Source organism: Heterodontus francisci, chromosome 3 (assembly GCF_036365525.1).
Source record: "Heterodontus francisci isolate sHetFra1 chromosome 3, sHetFra1.hap1, whole genome shotgun sequence".
NCBI classification, from domain to species: domain Eukaryota; kingdom Metazoa; phylum Chordata; class Chondrichthyes; order Heterodontiformes; family Heterodontidae; genus Heterodontus; species Heterodontus francisci.
The window spans coordinates 44,199,050-44,226,011 of NC_090373.1; the positions used below are offsets into that span (position 1 = coordinate 44,199,050).

The 26,962-nt window shown below is 41.7% G+C and overlaps 2 protein-coding genes across 2 annotated transcripts in view; one reads left to right on the top strand and one right to left on the bottom strand.

Moving 5' to 3' along the window:
• mcph1 (microcephalin 1) overlaps positions 1-26,962 on the top strand; it is a 429,556-nt gene that overhangs the window by 212,861 nt on the left and 189,733 nt on the right. The window lies entirely within an intron of this gene.
• angpt2a (angiopoietin 2a) overlaps positions 1-26,962 on the bottom strand; it is a 132,437-nt gene that overhangs the window by 23,204 nt on the left and 82,271 nt on the right. The window contains exons 6-7 of the mRNA XM_068021504.1: positions 20,223-20,324; positions 16,382-16,548 (exon numbers count right to left, since the gene is read on the bottom strand). Of these exons, the coding sequence (XP_067877605.1) occupies positions 16,382-16,548; positions 20,223-20,324 (269 nt within the window). The remainder of the gene's footprint in view (positions 1-16,381; positions 16,549-20,222; positions 20,325-26,962) is intronic.

Below are 26,962 nucleotides of genomic sequence, written 5' to 3' on the forward strand. Positions count from 1 at the left end.
TTCATTTGCTTTCTCATGTAACTTTGTTCAGGGGCAGAAAGCAGGGCACACAAAGTGTATGTTTTTCATCACTTAAGTTTGATGGGACAGCAATTTGATGAACAGATATCAAAACATTCTATGTACAGTTCATAAATTTTAAGGAACATTGTTTGATAACTATTAGGATGTTTATGGAGATGGTCACATCACAGGCTAAATGTGTGCAGGCAGAGAGGGAATAGGTAACTGCCAGGCAGTCTAAGAGAACCAGGCAGGTAGTGCAGGAGTCCCCTGAGTCGATCTAACTTGCTCACCAGTTTTCCATTTTGAATACTGGTGAGGGCGATGGTTCCTCAGAGGAGTGCAGCAAGAGCCAAGTCCGTGGCATCAGGGTGGCTCAGCTGCACAGGAAGGGAGGAGGAGGAGTGCAAGGGCAGTAGTGATAGGGGATTCATTAGTTAGAGGAACAGACAGGCATTTCTGTGGCCACCAGATGTGACACCAGGATGATATGTTGCCTCCCTGGTGCCGGGGTCAAGGATGTCACAGAGCAGCTGCAGGACATTCTTCTGGGGGAGGGTGAACTGCCAGAGGTTGTGGTCCACATTGGTACCAACAACATAGCTAAGAAGAGGGATGAAGTCCTGAAAGCAGAGTTTAAGGAATTAGGAAAGAAATTAAAAAGCAGGACCACCAAAAGCAGTAATCTCAGGATTACTCCCAGTGCAAAGTGCTAGTGAGCATAGGAATAGGAGGATTAAGCGATTTAATGCATGGCGGGAAAATTGGTGCAGGGGGGAGGGCATCAGATTTCTGAGGCATTGGACATGTTCTGGGGTAGATTGGACCTGTACAAGATGGATGGGTTGCACCTAAGCAGAACCAGGACTAATATCCTCACAGGGAGATTTGCTAGTGCTGTTGGGAATGGTTTAAACTAAATTGTCAGGCAGTTGGGAACCTAAGAGAGAGCTCCGATTGGAGGGAAGCAAAACTGGTAACAGGGAGTAGAAAAGTAGTAAATGAAATTGGAAGGTAGACGAGACAAAGGCAAACATCAAATAGGACCGGAATGAGGAATAATGTTAAAACAGAGTTAAGGGCACTCTATCAGAATGCACAGAGTATTCGCAACAAGGTAGATGATTTGAAGGTACAAATAGAGGTAAATGGGTGTGATTTTAATTGCCCTTACAGAGACATGGGGGCGAATATTACAGACCCACCGACGTCGGGGGTCATGGCTGGGAAGGGCAGGAAAATGCCTTCAGGAAGGCCCAGCCCCATATTGTTGGTGGCGGTGAGGCCCCATGGCAGCCCCCGATGGGATCAAAATGTAAATATGTTAATGTATTAAAAGTACTGAATTAATTACTTACCCGCTCCCGCCGTCGATCCCAGTGCAATATTCGTGCCGGTGACCAGCACTCCCGCACCTTCGGATCTCCGTCCGGAAATCCATCTCTGCCTTTTAAATGAGCCGCTGAATAGCACGGCGGCTCCGCGAAGCCTGGCCCATGCGTGCGGGCTGCCATTGTTTACGGCCGCCACCAGACAACATAAATTTCAGCCGTGGTTACAGGGTGACCAGGACTGGGAACTGAATATTCAGGGTTATTCGTCATTTCGAGGGATAGACGGAGGGGACAAGGAGATGGGGTAGCGCTGTTAATAAGGGATGAGATTAGTATTAGTGAGAGAGGATCTTGGATCGAAGAAGCAAGATGTGGAATCAGTTTGGTTGGAGCTAAGAAACAGCAAGGGGAAACAAACATTGGTGGGAGTTGTTTATAGACCACCAAACTGTAGTGGTAATGTTGGGCATGGTATAAATCTGGAAAGTAGAGCTACAAGTAGGATGGACAATACAGTAATAATGGGTGACTTCAATTTATATATAGATTGGGTAAACCTAATTAACACTAATGCTTCTGGGGGATGAATTCCTAGAGTGTGTACGAGGTGGGTTTCTGGAGTAGTATGTTGAAGAACCAATTCGGGATCAGGCTATTTTAGATTTAGTATTATGTAATGAGAAAGGTCTAATTAATAATCTTGCTGTAAAGGGCCATTAGGAAATAGTGACCACAATATGACAGAATTTTACGTTAAGTTTGAAAGGGATACCGTTCAATCTGAAAAAGGAAAACTATGAAAGTATGAGGGGCAAGTTGGCTATGGTGGATTGGGAAAATACATTAAAAAATTTGACGGTAGACAGGCAATGGCTAGTATTTAAAGAAGTATTACACGATTTACAACAAATATACATTCCTCTAAGACGCAAAAACCTAACGGGAAAGATGAATCAACCGTGGCTAACAAAAGAAGTTAAACATTGCATTAGGTCAAAGGAAGTGGCTAAGAAGGTCAACAGAAAAAGTGGTAAGCCCGAGGATTGAGAGCAATTTAGAGTCCAACAAAGGATGACCAAGAAACTGACAAAGAAAGGGAAAAGAGATTATGAATGCAGGCTAGCTAGAAACATACAGACGGACTGTAAAAGCTTCTTTAGGTATGTGAAAAGGAAAAGATTAACAAGGATGAATGTGGGTCCATTGCAGGCCAAGACAGGAGAGTTTGTGGTGGAGAATGAGGAAATGGCGGAGAGGCTAAACAATTACTGTGTGTCTGTCTTCATGGAGGAAGACACACAAAATCTCCCAGAAATACTAGGGAACCAAGGAACTTGTAAAAATGAGGAACTGAAAGAAATTAGTATCAATAAAGAGGTGAGTACACAAAAAATTAACTAGATTGAAGGTTAATAAATCCCCTGGACCAGATGAGCTACATCCCAGAGTGGTGAAGGAGGTGGCTATAGAGATAATGGATGCATTGGTGATTATCTTTCAAAATTCTATAGAATCTGGAAAGGTTCCTGCAGACTGGAAAGTAACAAATGTAACCCCACTATTTAAGAAAGGAGGGAGAGAGAAAACAGAGAACTACAGACCTGTTAGTTTGATGTCAGTAGGAGGGAAAATGTTAGAATCGATTATGAAGGATGTGATAACTGGACACTTGGAAAATAATATGATTGGGCAGAATCAACATGGATCTGTGAAAGAAAAATCATGTTTGACAAACCTGTTGGAGTTTTTGAGGATGTTACTTGTAGCATAGATAAAGGAGAACCAGTGGATGTGGTGTATTTGGATTTTCAGAAGACTGTTGATAAGGTCCTACACAGGAAGTTAGTAAACAAAATTAGAGCCACATGGGATTGGGGGCAATATCCTGCAATGGATTGAGAATTGGTTAACAGACAGAAAGCAGAGAGTAGGAATAAATGGGTCATTCTCAGGATGGCAGGCTGTTACTAGTGAGGTACAGCAAGGATCAGTGCTTGGGCCACAGCTGTTCACAATCTGTATAAATGATTTGGATGCGGGGACCAATTATAATATTTCCAAATTTTCAGACGACAGAAAACTAGGAAGGAATGTAAGTTGTGAGGAGGATGCAAGGAGGCTTCAAGGTGATTTGGACAGGTTGAGTGACTGGGCAAGAACATGGCAGATGGACTATACTCTGAATAAGTGTGATGTGATCCACTTTTGTAGAAAAAACAGGAAGGCAGAGTATTTCTTAAATGGTGAGAGGTTGGGAAGTGTTGATGTCCAAAGGGACCTGGGTGTCCTTGTTCATGAGTCACTAAACGCTGGTATGCAGGTGCAGCAAGCAATTAGGAAGACAAATGGTATGTTGGCCTTCATTGCAAGGGGATTTGAGTACAGGAGTAAAAATGTCTTCCTGCAATTGTATAAAGCCTTGGTGAGACCGCACCTGGAATATTGCATACAATTTTGGTCGTCTTATCTAGGGAAAGATATACTTGCAATAGAGGCAGTGCAACGGAGGTTCACAAGACTAATCACAGGGATGGCGGGATTGTCCGATGAGGAGAGAGTGCAGAAACCGGGCTGTATTCTCTACAGTTTTGAAGAATGAGAGGTGATCTCATTGAAGCTTAAAAATTTCTTACAGGGGGTGACAGGGTAGATGTGGATAGGATGTTTCCTCTGGCTGGTGATTCCAGAACCAGGGACCACAGTCTCCCAGAATAAGGGGCAGACCATTTAAGACTGTGATAAGGTGGAATTTCCTTACTCAGAGGGTGTTGAATCTGTGGAATTCTCTACCCCATAGGGCTGTGGAAGCTAAATCATTGAGCATGTTCAAGACAGAAATCGATATGACATCAAGGGATATGGGAATAGTAGGGGAAAATGGTGTAGAGGTAGATAATCAGTAGATAATCTGTTTGAATGGTGGAGCAGGTTCGACGGTACGAGTGGCCTACTCCTACTGCTATTTCCTATGATCCCATAAACAAATGCTAAACTACAGATTATGTTTCGGGATTTGCCACTACTGAAAATGTGGAGTCAAAACAATTGGTAGCTATTTTAGAATGGACTGACAGAATGATCGATGGATTTTTCCGCCAATTTTCTCCTTCCTCCTACTCCTCCTTGCACTAGTAGTTTTGCAGATGTTGTTCACCCTCTAATACTTTGCCCAATCTGTCATTTCTCTTTTGTGACAGTTGGTGAGTGTCAGCAGACTATTCAGTTGTCAAGTACACTGCAGCCAAGCCTGATGCTGCCTTCACCCAACATCCATACATGTACATTTCTAACCAGGATTGCTGGTTATTTAGCAGGAAATCCTGGCTGATCTTCCCTTACCTAACCCAAGATCACCGTGATTATTTGTAGATTCCAGACTTCCACAAAGTCAGCTCAAATGAAGGACCAAACCTGGATGTTTCACATTCTGTAGACTCAAGTACTCACTACCTTAACCAGCTGAGCAATTGGAGAAGCCAAAGTACCATGCATTTTCAATTTTTCAACACGTTAGGCTTAGAAGGGAGAAATTTCTTCAAACACCTATTCCAATCTCTAAACCTGGAGCTTTTGTTTAAACTGTGTACTGGGTTTTATAGAGAAGTTTCAAGTCTTTGGTATTGTTATGTGGATGGACAGACACAACATATAAAGTCTCAAGTGACCTAAAGCTACAGTTCAAAATAAAATACACATTGATCCAAATTGGCCCAATCTGAATCACTTCAGACTAGTGAGTCTTCAACTCTACAGTTAATGTGTTATTCTTCACCACTGGCAGTCATTTGCAGAAGGCTTTTTGTGTTCATGTACTCAAACAAGTTTGTTGTATGAAAAATCTTTGTTTGCCAGGACTACATTACACATTACACGGGTGCTGCATTTGAATGTAAAGTGAACAAGAGTGAACAACTAGAGTTTTCCACAATGTTGTTATGATATATTTAACTGAATGAATGCGCATTAAGTATTATATGTTTATTCCAAATGCAGTGATGCACTGTGTGCTCTATTAACACTTTCTCCTGTTGCATGTTGCATTTTATTTTAAGATGTCAACAATCCTGTTTTCAGCAAAACAATGGACCAAGTAGAACTTGCATTTTTTTTTAAACTGAAAACTTATCATACATTTTAATTTCACAATATTTGCAAAACAAAATGTTTGTGATTGACTAGATTAAAGTCCATTAAAAGTAATTTCATTTCTGTTTGACCAGCTTATTTTAACTTCTCTCACAATGCTATAATTGAAAACTTCCATTTTGGTATGCCCAATTTGCTAGAGTTAAAGCTACTGACCTAATAGTATAAAACCTTCATTTATTGTTAAGCAAATATGTTTTTGTTAGATGCTCGTTAACAAATGTGGCCAGCCAAGAGCTATTTTGCATTGAAATTAATGAGTTAGTTTAGTGAGAAGATTCCAACGGATAGCAACTAATCAAAGGTTAATTCATCATTTTAAAAATATCTTAAGGGTTATTGTTTCTGCATCACGGTAAGGCTAAACTTTTGTTCAGTTGTAGGTTATCCATATGTGATCAGTGTTGGCCTTCTTGTAAAGTGGTCCTTGCACTTCAACCCTTAATGTTTCCTTGAATTAAAAAAATCAAGTTCAGGAGGAAGTATCATTTTACTTGTAGTTACTTGAGTTTGCATTAACATCTAACCATTATGACCTACTTTGCAGAAGTTGTAGTTTAATATTATACATACTGTGGTACATTATAGGATCCTTCCTTGCTGAAGATACATAATTGTTTCCAGATGCAAAAATATTTAGCTTGGATGTAAGACAAATTTGTATTACTTTCCAATGGTGTTTAACTTCCTTGGGTTAGAAATACAACTGTTATTGATGTATTAGAGAGTGTACCCTGAAGACTCCTTAGCAGCTTATAAGGTACATTTTCTGATGGGGAGGGACAAAACAATTAAACTGGACAGTTCAGGTTTGTGTTGTATGCAATGACATTTCCCCTGCTTACACACAAAAAAAAGAAAGTTAGGAAACAAATTCAAAATATCAGTACTGAAATGTAAACTTGCATTAAAAGTTTGGTTTAGATTTTTCACCCTTTGATGCGGTATGTTCAGAAATAAGAGCTCTTTTTTCCTACATGTCATGCCTTTGTGCGACTGTGCCTTCAGCATTCTAGGCCATGAGTTCTGGAATTTCCTTTCTCAACATCTCCGCCTCTACTTCTCTCTCCTCCTTTGAGACCCTCCTTAAAAAAAAAACTATCTCTTTGATCAAGTTTTTAATCATCTCTCCTAATATTTACTGATTTGGCTTTGTGTTAATTTCTGTCTCATTACAATCCTGTGAAGCCTATTGATATGTTTTCTATGCTAAATGTGTTATATAAATGCAAGTTGTTGTTCCTCTGAGAGTGACAGTAATTCTGTTTTTTCCCAACTATATACTGGATGGGCAGTGATTCATGGTTTCCTTCCCTCAGTGCCAGCTGATTGCTGGACCAATCCACCCTACCAACTATTCCATACTCAGTCACTGGGACAACCTCCTTTCACTGCTCCACAATTGTAACATTGCAATCAGCCAAAAAAAATATGATTTGTTATCTTACCATCAAGTACTGTGAAATTGAGGATGCTGTTTAAGGGACAGATTGGTGAGCTATGTCTAACCTGGGAATAGAAATGCTTCCCTGGTGCAGTACAGGTGACCTGCTTTGAAATTGAGGAAGAGAGTGGAAGAAGTCCAATCTCAAAAATTCATCACTTACTGCACTAATGTGACACATCCATTTCTAAATCATGGCATCTTTGTTAACCTGTGCCGTTGGTATGCCATCCAGCTGTCACAAGTGAAGAAATTTAATTGATATTATTGGTTAGAAAAATGAACTGTTTTTGCTTGATTGTTTCAGCTTGCTCTCAATTTGAGACACTATGAAATAAACATTGGAAATCACATAACACGTGTATATTGCTTAGACCATTGAAATTTAACAAGTTGTTCAGATTTAAGAAAGAATTTGCTTTTATATAGTGCCAGTCTTGACTTCAGGACATCCCAAAGTGTTTTGCAGCCAATGAAACACTTTTGAAATGTAGTCACTGTTGTGATGTGGGAAACATGGCAACCAAATTGTGCACAGCAATGAAATAAATGACCAGATTATCTGTTTTAAGATAAGGGATTGATATTGACCAGGACACTGGCGGAACTCCACTGCTCTTTGAAAAGTGCTGTGGGATTTTTTCAGTTTACCTGGGCAGACAAGGCCTCAGTTTAACACCTCATCTGAAAGACAGCACCTCCAACCATGCAGCATTCCCTTAGCCTAGGTTTGGTGTCAAGTCTTTGAAGTGGGACTTGAAGCTATGATCTTCTGACGATGGCAAGAATGCTGCCACTGAGCCAAGGCTGTGTATTAAAGGAAAGAAGTCCTCACTATGGTGTTCTTTCGCTATTTCTGCTCCTCAGAGCTTGGTGCCAGCATATAGCCATTTTACAGCACTAATTGTGCTTATACTGTATTTACCAATTGTATACTGGTTAGGATAGTGACTCTTGTTTGGCTTCCCCAGTGCTGCCTGACTGCTCCACCCTTATACTCCCAGGGCACCTTTCCCAATGCTCTCACTTCATATCACCCTACTCCAGTTGTTAATACCCCAAGGATTCCTCTCTGCTCTAGTGATCTGTCTCTTCCCAAACAACCAGAGCTCCAACTTGTAATGGTTCTGGAGGATCCCCTCTCCCATTTTTATCAAATGCCTGACCTTGAAATCTTGCAGCTTTTCAAAGTCATCAATGTCAGCTGAGGGACACTCAATAAGGCAGCAAGGTACAACAAACAAACAAAGGACAGTACAGCACAGGAACAGGCCATTCGGCCCTCCAGGCCTGCGCTGATCTTGATGCCTGCCTAAACTAAAACCTTCTGCACTTCCGGGGTCCGTATCCCTCTATTCCCATCCTATTCATGTATTTGTCAAGATGCCTCTTACACATCTCACACTGAAGAGTGCCTGCAGAGTCTCATCGACAGGTTTGCGGCTGCCTGCAATGAATTTGGCCTAACCATCAGCCTCAAGAAAACGAACATCATGGGGCAGGACGTCAGAAATGCTCCATCCATCAATATTGGCGACCACGCTCTGGAAGTGGTTCAAGAGCTCACCTACCTAGGCTCAACTATCACCAGTAACCTGTCTCTAGATGCAGAAATCAACAAGCGCATGGGTAAGGCTTCCACTGCTATGTCCAGACTGGCCAAGAGAGTGTGGGAAAATGGCGCACTGACACGGAACACAAAAGTCCGAGTGTATCAGGCCTGTGTCCTCAGTACCTTGCTCTACGGCAGCGAGGCCTGGACAACGTATGCCAGCCAAGAGCGACGTCTCAATTCATTCCATCTTCGCTGCCTTCGGAGAATACTTGGCATCAGGTGGCAGGACTATATCTCCAACACAGAAGTCCTTGAAGCGGCCAACACCCCCAGCTTATACACACTACTGAGTCAGCGGTGCTTGAGATGGCTTGGCCATGTGAGCCGCATGGAAGATGGCAGGATCCCCAAAGACACATTGTACAGCGAGCTCGCCACTGGTATCAGACCCACCTGCCGTCCATGTCTCCGCTATAAAGACGTCTGCAAACGCGACATGAAATCGTGCGACATTGATCACAAGTCGTAGGAGTCAGTTGCCAGCATTCGCCAGAGCTGGCGGGCAGCCATAAAGACAGGGCTAAATTGTGGCGAGTCGAAGAGACTTAGTAGTTGGCAGGAAAAAAGACAGAGGCGCAAGGGGAGAGCCAACTGTGCAACAGCCCCGACAAACAAATTTCTCTGCAGCACCTGTGGAAGAGCCTGTCACTCCAGAATTGGCTTTTATAGCCACTCCAGGCGCTGCTTCACAAACCACTGACCACCTCCAGGCGCGTATCCATTGTCTCTCGAGATAAGGAGGCCCAAAAGATTCATGTATTTGTCAAGATGCCTCTTAAACGCCTCTATGGTACCTGCTTCCACCACCTCCCCCGGCAACAAGTTCCAGGCACTCACCACCCTCTGTGTAAAGAACTTGCCTCGCACATCCCCTCTAAACTTTGCCCCTCTCACCTTAAATCTATGTCCCCTAGTAACTGACTCTTCCACCCTGGGAAAAAGCTTCTGACTATCCACTCTGTCCATGCCGCTTATAACTTTGTAAACCTCTATCATGTTGCCCCTCCACCTCCGTCGTTCCAGTGAAAACAATCCAAGTTTATCCAACCTCTCCTCATAGCTAATGCCCTCCAGACAAGGCAACATCCTGGTAAACCTCTTCTGTACCCTCTCCAAAGCCTCCACATCCTTCTGGTAGTGTGGCGATCAGAACTGCACGCAATATTCTAAGTGTGGCCTAACTAAAGTTCTGTACAGCTGCAGCATGACTTGCCTATTTTTATACTCTATGCCCCGACCAATGAAGGCAAGCATGCCGTATGCCTTCTTGACTACCTTATCCACCTGCGTTGCCACTTTCAGTGACCTGTGGACCTGTACGCCCAGATCTCTCTGCCTGTCAATACTCCTAAGGGTTCTGCCATTTACTGTATAATTCCCACCTGCATTAGACCTTCCAAAATGCATTACCTCACATTTGTTTGAATTAAACTCCATCTGCCATTTCTCCGCCCAAGTCTCCAACCGATCTATATCCTGCTGTATCCTCTGACAATCCTCATCACTGTCCGCAACTCCACCAACCTTTGTGTCGTCCGCAAACGTACTAATCAGACCAGCTACATTTTCCTCCAAATCATTTATATATACTACAAACAGCAAAGGTCCCAGCACTGATCCCTGCGGAACACCACTAGTCACATCCCTCTATTCAGAAAAGCACCCTTCCACTGCTACCCTCTGTCTTCTATGACCGAGCCAGTTCTGTATCCATCTTGCCAGCTCCCCTCTGATCCCATGTGACTTCACCTTTTGTATCAGTCTGCCATGAGGGACCTTGTCAAAGGCTTTACTGAAGTCCATATAGATAACATCCACTGCCCTTCCTTCATCAATCATCTTTGTCACTTCCTCAAAAAACTCAATCAAATTAGTGAGACACGACCTCCCTTTCACAAAACCATGCTGCCTCTCGCTAATAAATCCATTTGTTTCCAAATGGGAGTAAATCCTGTCCCGAAGAATCCTCTCTAATAATTTCCCTACCACTGACGTAAGGCTCACCGGCCTATAATTTCCTGGATTATCCTTGCTACCCTTCTTAAACAAAGGAACAACATTGGCTATTCACCAGTCCTCTGGGACCTCACCTGTAGCCAATGAGGATGCAAAGATTTCTGTCAAGGCCCCAGCAATTTCTTACCTTGCCTCCCTCAGTATTCTGGGGTAGATCCCATCAAGCCCTGGGGACTTATCTACCTTAATGCTTTGCAAGACACCCAACACCTCCTCCTTTTTGATAATGAGATGACTGAGACTATCTACACTCCCTTCCCTATGCTCATCATCCACCAAGTTCTTCTCCTTGGTGAATACTGATGCAAAGTACTCATTTAGTACCTCGCCCATTTCCTCTGGCTCCACACATAGATTCCCTTCTCTGTCCTTGAGTGGGCCAACCCTTTCTCTGGTTACCCTCTTGCTCTTTATATACGTATAAAAAGCCTTGGGATTTTTCATAATCCTGTTTGCCGATGACTTCTCATAACCCCTTTTAGCCCTCCTGACTCCTTGCTTAAGATCCTTCCTACTGTCTTTATATTCTTCAAGGGATTCGTCTGTTCCTAGCCTTCCAGCCCTTATGAATGCTTCGTTTTTCTTTTTGACGAGGCTCACAATATCCCGCGTTATCCAAGGTTCCCGAAACTTGCCAAACTTATCCTTCTTCCTCACAGGAACATGCTGGTCCTGGATGCTAATCAACTGACGTTTTAAAGACTCCCTCAAACAGCCGTCCCCAATCTAAATTCTTCAGTACCTGCCTAATATTATTATAATTAGCCTTCCCCCAATTTAGCACCTTCACCCGAGGACTACTCTTATCCTTATCCACAAGTACCTTAAAACTTATGGAATTATGGTCACTGTTCCCGAAATGCTCCCCTACTGAAACTTCGACCACCTGGCCGGGCTCATTCCCCAATACCAGGTCCAGTACGACCCCATCCCTAGTTGGCCTATCTGCAACTGCCAGAATCTTCTTATATGCAATACTGACCATTAAGAGAGCAGGCTAAGACTGATAGTTTGCAAACCCTGTTCACACCTTTACTCCTGTAAACTGCAAAATTACTACAGAGGAAAATACACAGGAATACTATTTTTAGGAGTAGTGAAAGAAGCTGGAATTACTGAAATTTGTTTGCGTAAAACATCAAAAATCAAGCAAAGCATAAATTCATCACTTTTTTTAGGAGTGCGTTTGAAGGTAAGATTGATTTGTACATGGGTCTGGAGTTTTCACTCGGTTGCATTGGTATTTCCAGCGCACTTCGCCCAAAATCAGCCAAACTAGTGCAAAAGACCAAGGAATTTTAAGTGCAAATTACACCCAAGGCAAATTGAGGTTTTTTTTGAGCAAGTTCAAAAACCATTGCACTGGAAATTGGCCATGTCCCAAATCAAATTAATCAGCCGAGTTTCCACTAATTGTACCCGTTTGCAGCCCTTCGAGCAGGCTCTTAAAATTAAACATTTTTTTGATGCAGGGGAACTAATAGGTACCTTTTAAAAGCTTTTAAATATTAAATATTCAACTGAGGAACTAGCCACTGTGCACCAAGGAAACTAGTAAATGGATCTGTTTTTTAAGTCATTTTCAGTTATTTAAAATCAAGTAACTCAGTTGGTAGACTTCTTCTTTCTTTTGGGCCTCCTTATCTCGAGAGACAATGGATACGCGCCTGGAGGTGGTCAGTGGTTTGTGAAGTTGGTAGACTAGGCACCGATTAAAGATGCTTTTTTTGTGAAAAACCCATTTTCAGCTGTATTAGTAAAACTGCACCAGGTTATCACTCTTAAACATTACATTCTAAAACGCTGCCCAATTGCACAATTTCATGGCAGATTTTACATTCGCTGATACACAAGTGAGTTTGAACAGAAACTTGAGCAAAGAATTCACTTTGCAAAAATAGAGCAATTTTGAGTGCAATGTCTTCTCAGATGTCTGCGCCCAAAGCAGAAACTCCTCGCCATAATTTCTATAGGCTGATCTCCTGCAACTACAATTAACATGCATAGTAAGAAAACGAGTCAGAAATGAACTTCGTCGGAATGACTTGGAACAGATCTTTGTATTTTGCAATGTCTTGTAAATTAATTTTTTATGCACGTTTCAATTGAAAAACAAGCAGGAAAGTAAAATGATACATAAAGCAGCAAGCTTTTGAAGAAGTTACAGCATTATTCAAGTTTGGAGGCATTCCAAGTAGAAGTCTTGAACTTAACCATGCATATTTAAGTAGAACCTTTGGTAACCCCAAGTACTCATGCAGAAATATTTGATAAAGGAAAGTTGCAAATTAGTTTGATTGTTTCCTAAGATTTATATATTGTACTTTGTTTAAAACCCATATGTACAGGAATTTATTTATTTATTCATCTAAATGTGGTATGTGAGAGCAACAAGTTTATTTATTTATTGACCTTCACTGGATAAAGAAAATATTACTTATTTATTTTCCAGGAACCACAATTTTTTTTGTCTCTGGAGAGATCGCTAATAAGCTTCTTCCTTGTCAATGGATGTGGCCACCACTGCCCTACTTCTACTGTGTAACTGGCTCATTCTTGAAATGCTACTGGGAGATGTGCTTGTGTAGTTTAACTAAAGGGACTTTTGTCTCTGCTGATCTTGTGCTTTCTGGATGAATATTGAGATCTAAATTCACATAGCTTCATCTCTTTTTGGTTTCAGTAAAATATTTGGAATTCAGTTCTGATCTGCACTTTCCTGTAATTCTACTATCGGATGATTATTTTCAATTTTTAAGCTTTGATTAAACATTTGAGCTATTGCTGTTAATAATGGAGTGGATTTGATATCTGAGAAAACTAAAATTATAAGCAAAAGGTAACAATTGTAGGTGTATAAAAGAATGAAAGGGCTGAATTGTGTGCCTGATAGATGATTTCAGTTTGACAGATTGGGAAGGACCCAGGGGACATGCGTTTAAATTACATAAAAGTTGGGACAGGCTAGATGTTGGGCAGTCCTTATTTTCCCAGAGATAGACTCTGGAATACATTGCTAGCTGGTGTGGTGGATGCTGACTCTGTCTATGCCTACAAAAGAGAGTTGGACTGGTTTTTGGCTGGGGCAGAGATCACAGCATATAGATATATGAATTCTTCATAGTGTATTGGTTTTGATTGTCTGAAGGGGTTTCCAGAGTTTATATTTACACTTACTGACTTTGTTTTTTCCTCTCTCTTTGCCTCTCCCAAGAGATTACGTGGCAAGGGAATGATTAGTCATGATGCTGCAGCCATCACGACAGTGGTACATGCCTGTCATTTTCATGTTTTGTTTTGTTTGTAGGGCATGTACTTTTAATTCACTCAATATTTAATATGTAGCAAAGTTCCGTAGCATTGACTTGGTTCTAATCTCAGGCTGATGCTGTTTGTGTTATGATGCATTCATCTCAAAACTCATGAACTTTGAAAATCCCATGTTCATTTCAAAAAATCCTTCATTTTTCACTGCTTTAATTTAAATTCAATTTAGCTACAGGATACAAATTGCTTGGCTGTCTTTCTAACTACAGCACCAGTAAACCTTGAACTCTTGGGTTATTCCATTTAATTCACATCTGTTCATCTTTAGTGATGGGACTGACTTATAATTACACTTGCAAAGCAAACCATATATCTATAGTTTCCTGGAAGAAAAATGGGCTCTCATGAGAAGATTGTAGTGCTTTCGGAAATTTTGGCTCAATATGTGCATGTATACACCAGCAAAGTACATAATATTTAAAAAAATAAATAATGAATGAAAATCAATTTGTTTACAGCACTGAATAGTGCCAAAGAGCAAACAGATAATTAACTTAATTTTCCAGGCATGGAAGCAGAATTTTGTGAACCCAAGTTTAGCTCAGTAAATCAGCATTACGTATGTCATGCCATCTCCACATTTTTCTTCCTTTCCCTCTTTCTGTCTTCCCCCTCCCTGCCCTAACATTCCCCCCTTTCCTACTCCTAAAACATTGTTTTTCTATTGTTTGATAATGCATCCATTGTGTATCATTCTTTTTCACTTTTACACTTCAAACACTGACATATTTTCCAATCTTTACTCAAATACCTAAACTTCTGAAAGAATACTTAATAAAATATACTTTTTTTAAAAAGGGAGAAAAATTAAAATAAAATATGAACCTAATTAGTTTTTTCTGTTCATCTTGCTTTCCTATATAACAGGGAATTACAGACCAGTTAGCCTTACATCAGTAATGGGGGAAATGCTAAGAGTCTATTATAAAGGATGTGACAGTAGAACACCTGGAAAGCATAAACAGGATTGGACAAAGTCAGCATGGGTTTATGAAAAAGAAATCATGCTTAACAAATCTACTGGAGTTTTTTTGAGGATGTAACTAGTAGCATAGATAAGGGAGAACCAGTGGATAATGGTGTATTTGGATTTTCAGAAGGCTTTTGATAAAGTCTCACATAAGAGGTTAGTATGTAAGATTAAAGCACATGGGATTGGGGGGTAATATACTGGCATGGATTGAGCATTAGTTGACAGACAGGAAACAGAGAGTAGGAATAAATGGGTCTTTTTCCAGGTGGCAGGCAGTGACTAGTGGATTACCGCAGGGATCAGTGCTTGGGCCCCAGTATTCACAGTATATATTATTGACTTGGGTAAGGGAACTAAATGTAACATTTCCAAGTTTGCAGACAACACAAAGCTGGGGGGAATGTGAGCTGTGAGGAGGATGCAAAGAGGCTCCAATGTTGGGTGAATGGGCAAATGCATGGCAGATGCAGTATAACATGGATAAATGTGAGGTTATCCACTTTGGTTGTAAAAGCAGAAAGGCAGATTATTATCTGAATGGTGATAGATTGGGAAAGGGGGAGGTGTAATGATTCCCGGGTGTCCTTGTACACCAGTCGCTGAAAGCGAGCATTCAGGTGCAGCAAGCAGTTAGGAAGGCGAATGGTATATTGGCCTTCATTGCAAGAGGATTTGAGTACAGGAGCAAGGATGTCTTACTGCAGTTATACAGGGTTGGTGAGACCACATCTGGAATATTGTGTGCAGTTTTGGTCTCCATATCTGAGGAAGGATATTCTTGTCATGGAGGGAGTGCAAAGAAGATTTACTGGGCTGATTCCTGGGATGGCAGGATTGACATGAGGAGAGATTGGGTCGAGTAGGCTTATATTCACTAGAGTTTAGAAGAATGAGAGGGGGATCTCATAGAAACCTATAAAATTCTAACAGGACTAGCCAGGCTAGATGCAGGGATTCCTGATGGCTGGGGAGTGCAGAACCAGGGGTCACAGTCTCAGGATACGGGGTATGCCATTTAGAACCGAGATGAGGAGAAATTTCTTCACTCAGAGGGTGGTGAACCTGTGGAATTCTCTACCGCAGAAGGCTGTGGAGGCCAAGTCATTAAATATGTTCAAGAAGGAGATAGATATATTTCTTAATGCCAAAGGGATATGAGGAGAAAGCAGGAACAGGGTACTGAATTCGACAATCAGCCATGATCTTTTTTGAATGGCAGAGCAGGCCCGAAGGGCCTACTCCTCCTATTTTCTACGTTTCTATCCAGAGCCAGATTTCAGATTTGGAGCTATGAATTCACAATATTCAAATGTTGCAGTTAACTTTATAGGCATCCATTTCACTAATTAACATAGTTAGAACTGTTTCTTATTGCAAGGTACCAGTCCACAGCTTTGTAGATGAGACAAATCCACAGGATATGTGCATTACAAATAGGAAAATTTTAATTCATACCTAAATGTATGTTACTTCCAATGTTTTGAAATACATTTCCTAGGAATGAACTATTCTGAAATACCTACCTGTACTTCTGTGTTTCACTATCCAAATAGAATTGGTTGTACAATGAAAAGCCTTCATTTGCTTCCCAGTCTCTCATTTGGATGCGAAGGACATAGGTCTTCTGAATGGTTAATTGATGAGTACATTCATTTCCCAACCAGTATTCTCCAGCAGGATCACCAAATCCCTGTAAATAAATTACTTTTCCTTAGTGCAATATATTTTTGAGCATGATCAACATTTTGAGTGTTATTTGGGGATTTCAGAAGCTGAATGAAACTGTAAAAGTGGGCCACACTTTTCTTGCCTTTTCCCTGACTCAAGTAATAGGGCTTAGTTTATAAGATTACAGCATTATTTTCTAAATGTAAAAGATCACCACCACCTTCTCAAAGGAAATTAGGGATGGGCAATAAATGCTGGCATAGTCAGCGATGCCCACATCCGATGAATGAATAAAAAAAATCTCATGCTGTATTGTGTTTGAATATTATGTTGAATTGTGGGTTTTGCTTCAACACCATTTTTAAGTGATAATGCCAATAACAAGATTATTTGTTGATATTCTCCCCTAGTTTTATTTTGGATTTTTTTCCCCAGCTGTTTTCCTGTCATGCATCTTTTCCCAGCTGTGAAGGCAATTAGACAGTATATGACATTTGCTGCTTTGTTACCAGTTGGAAGGTGATGAAAATGTTACAGTTTCCTTCCTTCTCCACCTATGGCATCTAGCCTATACAAGTCAGCTCCGTCCATTAACACAGTTGAGATAGAATTTCACGATGTGGAACTATTGGTGTCCTATCATTGTAGAGCACAGTCTGTTGGAGCACCAACTCAAACAACCACAAAGCTCTTCATTTATTTGGTTTTCATAATGAGTTCCCCAATATAAAAGTGGTTAAATGCACTGCCCAGAATGTTACTGAGCCTTTTAGAACAGCAAGGTCTCAAGTTTGATTGCTAGTCTTAGCTGAGAACACTGCAGTTGGCTTCCTTCCCCTGGAATAACAAGCAGGAGAATTTTTGCTTTTGGTCGCTGTCCAGTGACCTCTGCTGGATGATGTACATCTGGTGAAGACAGGATTATTCTTTACTGTGATTATCTGACAATCTCATAGCCTGACCCTATTTCATCACACATGTAACAAAATCCAATTTGAATAAGGTCTTAGAGGGCTGTTGTATCGAGAGCTGCACTCCTGCACAAGTAAGCACTTTCAAGATGCGAAGGATGGAAGCAGTCATGATAACTTAGATTAAGTTGATCTCACTTGCATAGAAGAATACCAATTATTCACTCGCATGAATTAAGGCCATTTAGTATGCACACAGGACATTTGGCTGACTCTAAAACACATGCAAACAACTAAGCCACAAAGGTAAAACAAATTTTTTACTTTATTTTTATTTTAGAGATACAGCACTGAAACAGGCCCTTCGGCCCCCCAGGTCTGTGCCGACCATCAACCACCCATTTATACTAATCCTACATTAATCCCATATTCCCAGGGATCGGCAATTTTTCTACGGTAAAAATTTTGAGTCCGTGATAATTTAAATGTCTTGCTCCAAGCCTTTAAACTTGGTGTTTTAAAATAACCTGGCGACATTTAAAATTATCAAGAGTGAATTAGAAAGGATCGAGCAGAGCACTGGGGAAAAGAGCATGCGCAGACATGCAACTGCTGGCTGCTGTGAATTCCACATGCTGCGCTTGCTATACTGGCTCGGATTCTTGGTCAACCTTTCGTCTTTTGCAGTGACAGAGCCCGGATGAGTTTGCAGGATGTTGTTTTGAAGTAGTTGAGAAGTGGAGAAAATTGCAGAATCGCCAGTAATGGATGGGGGTCCAGGTCAGGTATGATAAAGGGGCCGCCAGTTAATGGCAGTGGGTCTGGGTCACATAACGGGGTTGTTGGCTAGAAACCAGCTTCAATCAGCTTTAAAGAAGCGCCTGGACTTGGTGGGGGGGGGTGGGGGGGGGAGGGGGTGGCGCTGAAACAGCTCAATGAATTTCTCATCATCTAAGCTATTGCTGGGGTGGAACTGGTACCTTGACAATTCTTTGTATTTTGGGCACTCGACATTAGAATAATTTGACATGTCAAAATCTGATGCTTTCAAACAGTTTGGACACCATTAATGTTTTTGTTTGTGAGGGAGGGTCTTGCACCTGGAGTATCAAATCTGTCCTCTTTGCAGATGTTGATGGACCTGACTCTGTAGTTTCAGTGTTGTCTGTTCTCGTGATTGTGCTGAATGTTAAGGTTGCTATGAGAGCCAAACTCTCCTACGCATTTGACAAGTCATTCATTTTTCAACTCTTGCCACTTTCAGTTACTAATTTGTCCTGCTGTTAAATGCATATTAAAGATAGCAAGATTTGCAAGAAAAGCAAATCCGCAATTGCCTTTGATTTTTCTTCGGGAATTTTTTTCCAGTTTCCAAGGGTAAGTTAGTGTGAATCCAACATTTTAATGTAACTATGACCATCTGTATTACACAAGTCAGTCGTCTATATTCCCAGCAGCAGATTATTTGTCATGTTTCACATAGTATTTTTTATCACGTGATGGTTTAGCTGGTTGGCAACATGCTAACGCGGCATTAGCACATGGTGTAGCTAGCTCTATTCTGTCAACAAAAGTAATTTGCATTGAAATTGCATACTGTTTTGCTTGCTAGCTAGCTAATGCAATTGTGCTGCTCTCCATTGATGGTTGTATGCTTACCTACTTTTTATAGGGAGAAATGTGTTTTAAATTGGACTGTGTTTTGGTGCCATTAGGTTGGCTATTCAATTTATATACAGATTAATTGCCCCATGTCTGTGGCTGAGTCAATAATTTTGTCAAATGTCCCTTGTACAACATGTTGGTGCCTATCCCAGCTCCAAAAACATTAACTACAATTAATTGAAAGCCCAACTGCTGATGGTTTCCTCTCCCTTTCCCTCTGTACCCCTGCCCCAAGTGCCAATTTCTTGATTGCCCAGCAACCCAATTTGGCACACTTCCTCCACCCACTGCCCCGAGTCCCAATCTCAGTCTCCCAACACCCCCTGTCCCAATTTCATTCTCCCACCACACCCCCTCGAGCCAAGTCCCAGTCTCCTGCCCCATAGTCAGCCCCTCCCAGCCCTCATCTCTCCATACTCTTCCCGCTCCTATTCACCTTCTGGTCACTCCTAACCGTGCCAGTTCTATGTGCCTGCATGCTGGGGGAAGGGGGGGCGTACGAGGTGGGTGGTATCGTGGAGTGCAGGATACAAACTATAATTCTAAGAGAGGATCTGGTTCAGATATTTAGCATTATTGAAGACATGAATATTACACAGTGAAGGGAGCATATGAGTGGATGGGATCTAGGGCTCACCTGATTGTCCATGTGGGAACAAAGAGGATTTTTTTGACAGAGTGCTCCTGGATTGGCTACAGCTCTCTTTCCCAGGAGTTGTGGTGGGCTGGGGGCAGGGTGGGGAATTTTGTGGTTTAGGTGGTTGGTTCACAGGGATGACATTACCTCAAGGATGGAGCTCAGTCCATATGGGACTGATATCCTGTCCTCATCCTGAATGCATATACACAAACTAAAGCTTTCTCCATAGTAACCTCAGAAGAGAGGAATCCCCACACACAAGTGTAAAATGACCATTTCCCACATGGCCATTATTGTGGCCAGTCTGAGTGAAACTTACAGATTATTGCCAAGTTTTGTTCTGTGGCCTCACTCCCATAAAGGACTGGGTTTACCCATCAGCTTTTGACTTTACTGATTTGAATTTGAATCTGGATCCTAGAAGGTAAGAGGGCCTATTTCACTAGCCAGTCCTCCAAGGTTACTTTGAAAATTTCTTACTGTTTTGTATTCTTTCCATGTGCGCTGAAAATCCGTTTTGCCATCTTGACGACGTTGTACTACAGTCCATCCTCCTCCATTGGATTCCATATCGCAAAATGCCTATTGTAATACAATAAATATATCACAACTGACTTCATACAGTTCTTAGCTTCTTGGAAGATTTCAATTCAGCATCCATTGGCATTTTCGAAAACTGATGCCAGCATGCTTTTGGAAAATCATGCTTGACCAAATGTGCTGAAACATTAACTCTGTTCCTCTCTCCACAGATACTGCCTGACCTTCTGAGTACTTCCAGCATTTTCTGTTTTTATTTCAGATTTCTAGCATCCACAGTATTTTGCTTGTGCTTTACTCCTTATCTGATCCTCTTAATTCATTACCTCAAATTGCTTCCAGCACTAGTTGCAGACTTGTAATGATTTGTGTTTCCCTCAGTTTTATGTATCTCAGACACAATCCAAATCGAGAACAAAATCTGTAATTGAACTGTAGGGCATTTTCTGAAGTGGAAATTGTATGCAAATTTCATCCACCCACCATTACTGTTTACTAAAATCCTAATTATAGCACTGATTTGTACTTTCTGTTTAAATCTAACATGAAACACAAATGTAATGTGGACTCATTTATGAAAGGAGATTGGATTTACCACTGTTCTAATATAGAATCATAAAATGATACAGCGCAGAAGGAAGCCATTTGGCTCATAATGCCTGTGCTGGCTCTTTGAAAGAACTATCCACTTAGTCCCAGTCCGCTGCCCTTTCCCATAGCCCTACAAATATTTCCCCTTCAAGTATTCATCCAATCCCCTTTTGAAAGTTATTAGTGAATTTGCTTTCACCACCCTTTCAGGCAGTACATCAGAGATTATCATAACTCGCTGCACAAAAGCATTTCTCCTCGTCTTGTCTCTGGTTCTTAGCCAATTCTTTGAAATATGTGTCTTCTGGTTACTGACCCTTCTGCCACTGGAAACAGTTTCTCTTTATTTACTCGATTACACCTATTAAATCTCCCCATAACCTTGAGGAGTACAACACCAGCTTCTCTGGTCAGTCTGCGTAAATGCAGTTGATAAGTTAAATAACATAAAATATAACCAGAGATTTGAGCACAAAAATCTAGGGTGACACTCCTGTGCAATACTGAGTGAGTGCTGTGCTGTCGATAGTGCCATCTTTTGGAAGAGATGTTAAACTGAGGCCTTATCTGCTCTTATCATGCAGATGTAAAAGATCCCATGGCATTATTTCGAAGAACAGGAGAGCAATCCCTGGTGTCCTGGCCAATGTTTATCCCTTTATCAACATCACTAAAACAGATTATCTGGTTATTATCATATTGCTGTTTGTTAGAGTTTGCTGTGTGCAAATTGTGTGGTGCATTTTCTATATTAAAACAGTGACAATATGTTATGTTAAAAGTACTTCATTGGATATAAAACACTCTGAGACGTCCAGAGGCCATAAAAGGCGCTATATAAGTGCAAGTCTTTCTATATTTCTTCGTTAAATGTTTGTGTTAACTGAAAAGCTTCTTTACATAGACCCAAACAGCAAAGCATCTAGAGAGGCTAGCTAGTGTTCACATTTCTATCTTATATTATGAACCTTAGCTGAACAAGAGCTTTTAAATCAATTTGTCAAAGCCAACAATTAAAATTCAACATTGGAGGCAGTACTGAGAAGAGCAATGATCCCCAATATCGAGGATCTGATTATGAGGATAGGCTTGAGTACAACAAGGAGACATGTGATCCAACTAGAAAGGGGTACATTTTGGACAGATATCAGGAAATACTTCTTCGTACAAAGTGATCAACAATTGGAATAACCTTCCAGATAACACAGTGGAGGCAGAAACGATCAAATCACTGAAGAAACAATTGGATGTTAGAATAGGGTGAATACGATGGATGAATCAAAAGGGGCCATATAGCCTTCCTGATCTGTAATTATTCTGTGATCTCGTGAAAATGCACAGTTTTGATGGATCACCTTTAATTGAGTAAAAATGATTCAGTACATCTAAGCTGAGCTTTTTCAACAGATATTTATTCTGTTAAACCACAGTTTTTGTGTCCTTCTAAAGGGATTACTTTGCTCCTTGATAATCAATCTAATTGCAGATGTTCTGGCAAGTATTTCTGACCATTTAGAATCACACCATGTCAATATTGTCTTTGGCAGGAACACAGCATGTGATTTGGTACCAACTTGTTTAAGAAAACTCTTTGAATACTGCAATTAACTGTCTACTATTTTTAGCAACTAGTTTCCAGTACCCAGTTCCAGTTTTGTTTTGACAGTTTAGTGAAGTATTGCAATGTTTTTTCTAATAATAAAACATTTCTAATAGAAAAATAATTCATGCGAGGTTCTTAAAAGAACAAAAGGAAAAATGCCCCTAAACAAAACACAAGGCCAAGTGCTGGAAAATGGAATTACTATAGAAAGGTGCTTGATAGCTGGCACAGACACAATGGGCCGAAGGGCCTGTTTCTGTGTTGCATAATTCTATGACTCTGTAAGTTGTTTGTCAGTGAAATTACAACAAAGTGAATGATATGTGCTTCTCACTTAAATTGAGATTTTTAGAACTGTGTTGCACGCCATCACTAAGTTCATGGAACATTGATTATCTCCCATAATAGAGGGGGCCTCATTGGTGCATAATGGAAATTAGTGAATAATAAAATTCCCAGCAGCATCCCGTAAGAGCAGCTGGCACTTTATTAGTTCATATTTCAACTCAAAAGCCTGAATATTAACATGGGCAAGCTATGTAGGTAGTGGGAGTTAGTTTTGGATGCAAAACCCAGAAGTCTCTACGTTTCCCTGAATGCCACACTGTGTGTTTTCTGTCATTGACCAGTTTCCCGCTCAGAACTCAGTCTGATTGACAGACTTGGCTTTCAATCGGATCAGGAGCACTCTGGAGCAGACCACAGGACCAGGTTGGTCCAGTCCACAACCCCGTTGGTGGATGGGGTGGGGTCTGATTCCAGATCAGGTGGTGGTAGGTCCCTGAGGGCCTTTGTATTGAGGGGGCTGCTTGCACGGCTGAGAAGGAGGTATTCCTAGCCCACAAACAATGGTCTCCCGAAGCTGTCCTCACCTCACTTCTGCTGCTGGGCTCCCCAAGGCCTGGGAAACCCAGCCACCCACTGTAAAATCTGCAAAGCAGGTTACATCAGAGGATACCAGCCTCATTAAAATATTTAAATGCCAACCCACCTCCTGGGAGCAGGTTAGCAGGAAATGGGTGAGTTGGGGTTCAGAAATGTTAAATTCTAATATCTGACCCAAACCCAATCCAAAAATTAAGCTCAAAGTTTCTCCTTCATCTCGCAGGTGACTTTATTCACTAGGCCCAAAGAACCAGTAAAAATCTTCCTGGGTGCCAACCACATGGATACCGACAGAACTGCAAATCCTGGGGGGAAAATACATTTGAGCAGATTTATGCTGCACAGAGGCACAGGCCAGAAGGCAAACCACTATTTATAATTGAACAAAACACATTTAAACATTCATAAATCTGGAATTAAAAATGATGGCCATGAAACCATTGTCAGTTGTTGTAAAAAACCCATCTGGTTCACTGATATCCTTGAGGGAAGGAAATCTGCTGTCCTTACCTGGTCAGGCCAACATGTGATTCCAGACCCACAACAATGTGGTTGACTCTAAAATGCCTTCTGAAATGGCCTAGCAAACCACTCAGTTGTATCTAACAGCTAAAAAACAATAAAACAGAATGAAACTGGATGGACCACCCGGCATCGACCTAAGCACTGGAAACGACAATGGCAAACCCAGCCCTGTCGACCCTGCAAAGTCCTCCTTATCAACATCTGGGGCCTTGTGCCAAAGTTGGGAGAGCAGTCCCACAGACTAGTCAAGCAACAGCCTGAAGTAGTGAAACTCACGGTATCATAGCTTACAGACGATGTCCCAGACACTGCCATCACCATCCCCGGGTATGTCCTGTCTCACCAGCAGGCAGACCCAGCAGAGGTGGCAGCACAGTGGTATACAGTTGGGAGGGAGTTGCCCTGGGAGTCCTCAACATCGACTCCGGACCCCATGAAGTCTCATTGGAATCCGGTCAAACGTGGGCAAGGAAACCTCCTGCTGATTACCACCTACTGCCCTCCCTCAGCTGATGAATCAGTATGCCTCCAGGTTGATCACCATTTGGACGAAGCACTGAGGGTGGCAAGGACACAAAATGTACTGTGGGTGGGGGACTTCAACATCCATCACCAAGGGTGGCTCAGTAGTACCACTGACCGAGCTAGCCGAGTCCTAAAGGACATAGCTGCTTGACTGGGTGTGCAGCAGGTGGTGAGGGAACCAACAAGAGGGGAAAACATACTTGACGTCGTCCTCACCAATCTGTCTGCCGCAGATACATCTGTCCATGACAGTATTAGTAGGGGTGACCACTGCACAGTCCTTGTGGAGACGATGTCCCGCCTTCACATCGAGGATTCCCTCCATCATGTTGTGTGGCACTTCCCCCGTGCGAAATGGGATAGATTTCGAACAGATCTGGCAATGCAAAACTGGGCATTTATGAGGTGCTGTGGGCCATCAGCAGTGGCATAATTGTACTCAACCGCAATCTGTAACTTCACGGCACAGCATATTCCCCACTCTACCGTTACCATCAAGCCAGGAGACCAACCCTGGTTCAATGAAGAGTGCAGGAGGACATGCCAGGAACAGCACCAGGCATACGTCAAACTGAGGTGTCAACCTGGTGAAGCTACAACACAGGATTGCTTGCGTGCCAAACTCTGTGAGCAACATGCGATAGACCGAGCTAAGCGATCCCATAACCAACGGATCAGATCTAAGTTCTGCAGTCCTGCCACATCCAATCGTGAATGGTGGCGGACAATTAAACAACAACAGGAGGAGGTGGCTCCACAAACATCCCCATCCTCAATGATGGGGGAGCCCAGCACATCAGTGCAAAAGATAAGGTTGAAGCATTTGAAACAATCTTCAGCCAGAAGATGAGTAGTTGATCCATCTTGGCCTCCTCCTGAAATCCCCAGCATCACAGATGCCAGACTTCAGCCAATTCGATTCACTCCGCATGATATTGAGAAACGAGTGAAAGTACTGAATGCTGCAAAGGCTCTGGGCCCTGACAGTATTCCAGCAATAGTACTAAAGACCTGTGCTCCAGAACTTGCCGCGCCCCTAGCCAAGTTGTTCCAGTATAGCTACAACACTGGCATCTACCCGGCAATGTGGAAAATTGTCCAGGAATGTGCTGTACACAAAAAGCAGGACTAGTCCAACCCAGCTAATTACTGCACTATATGATGTGCAATTCAGCTTATACTGCTCAGGAAGATTCCGGAATCAAGTTTTGGGTTATGATGAGTTAACCAATCTCACCAGGGAGAATGAAGGGAGTGTGACACTCCTGATTGTCCACTGGAGAGTGAGCATGCATAGGTGCTGATTCTGGACAACACGATTATTCCCCCTTTCCATGGTTTAACTGCCAGACTCTTAACACTGATGTAAATTTGAGGGCTCAATTCCAAATTCCACAGCTCCTTACATGCCCAGATCTCTCAGTGAGTGAGTCGTTTTATATTAAATTCTAACTTCACTTTGTTACAGAATCTTTTACAGCCAAATGTAGTCATAGGCTTTCTTCAGCTCAACAAAGCATATTGCCACATCTCACCGGACTTTCTCTGTTACTATTGGAGCCCAAAGAATTGGTCTCTAGTTAACTTGTGTGGATGGAATCCTACGTGTTTGTTAGTGTGCACTCAACTAAAGGTTTTTCTGTCACTTAAGTACTTTTTTATCACTAAAGATTGAATAATATTACACCAGATAGTGTAGTCTCAATAAGTTTATGATTTGCTTCCCAAACTAATGGTCCCCTCTGCCATTGCAGTAGGCCCTTAATATCTTCAATGTATTTTGGCATTAATTTTAATTGTCATTCGCATTTAGTTTTGTTCGACTGGACTTTGTACCATTAAAACTGTAACACGTATTTGTTCTACCTTCACATGTATCATGTGCCTTTTCTCTCCTCTCTGAAACTAACCTTGTACATAATGCACTCTGCTTTCCAGTCACTGTACGCCGATATTCTGAATCAATAAATAAAGCAATGTACACACCCATCTGCAGGTTAGTTTATCTGTTATCATAAGTTGATTATATTATCAACCCTGAATCAGCAGAAGTTCTGGCACAGACGCGATGGGCCAAGTGGCCTCTTTCTATGCCGTAAATTTTCTATGATTCTAAGAGTCAAATACAGCAATAAAATGCACATGCAACAGTACCAGCACCAACAGTCCTTATATTACTATACTTCAGCACATCACCCTTCAGGGACAAACCTTCTTGCACTTTTATCTAATCAAAACAATTCAATGGATCCCTAACAGAATCATGGTCAGCTGATCACTCCATTGCAGAATGCTGCCCCATGGAGACTTAGCTTCCTCCAAACTGTCATTTTCATTGATTCATGTTCAGATGGTTTCTTTCTGATTGTAGACTATATTTTCTTTGTCAAAAGCATTTACCACTTCAGCTATGATGGGCCTCCTTATTCTGCCACTGCAATGAAAGTATGCAGGCCCTCAGGCATCCAGGTTTCCTACAGCTTTCTCACATCAACTTTGAATGACCTATCAATTGCTATAATAAGCAGTCAAAAGATGATTTATTGGGCCT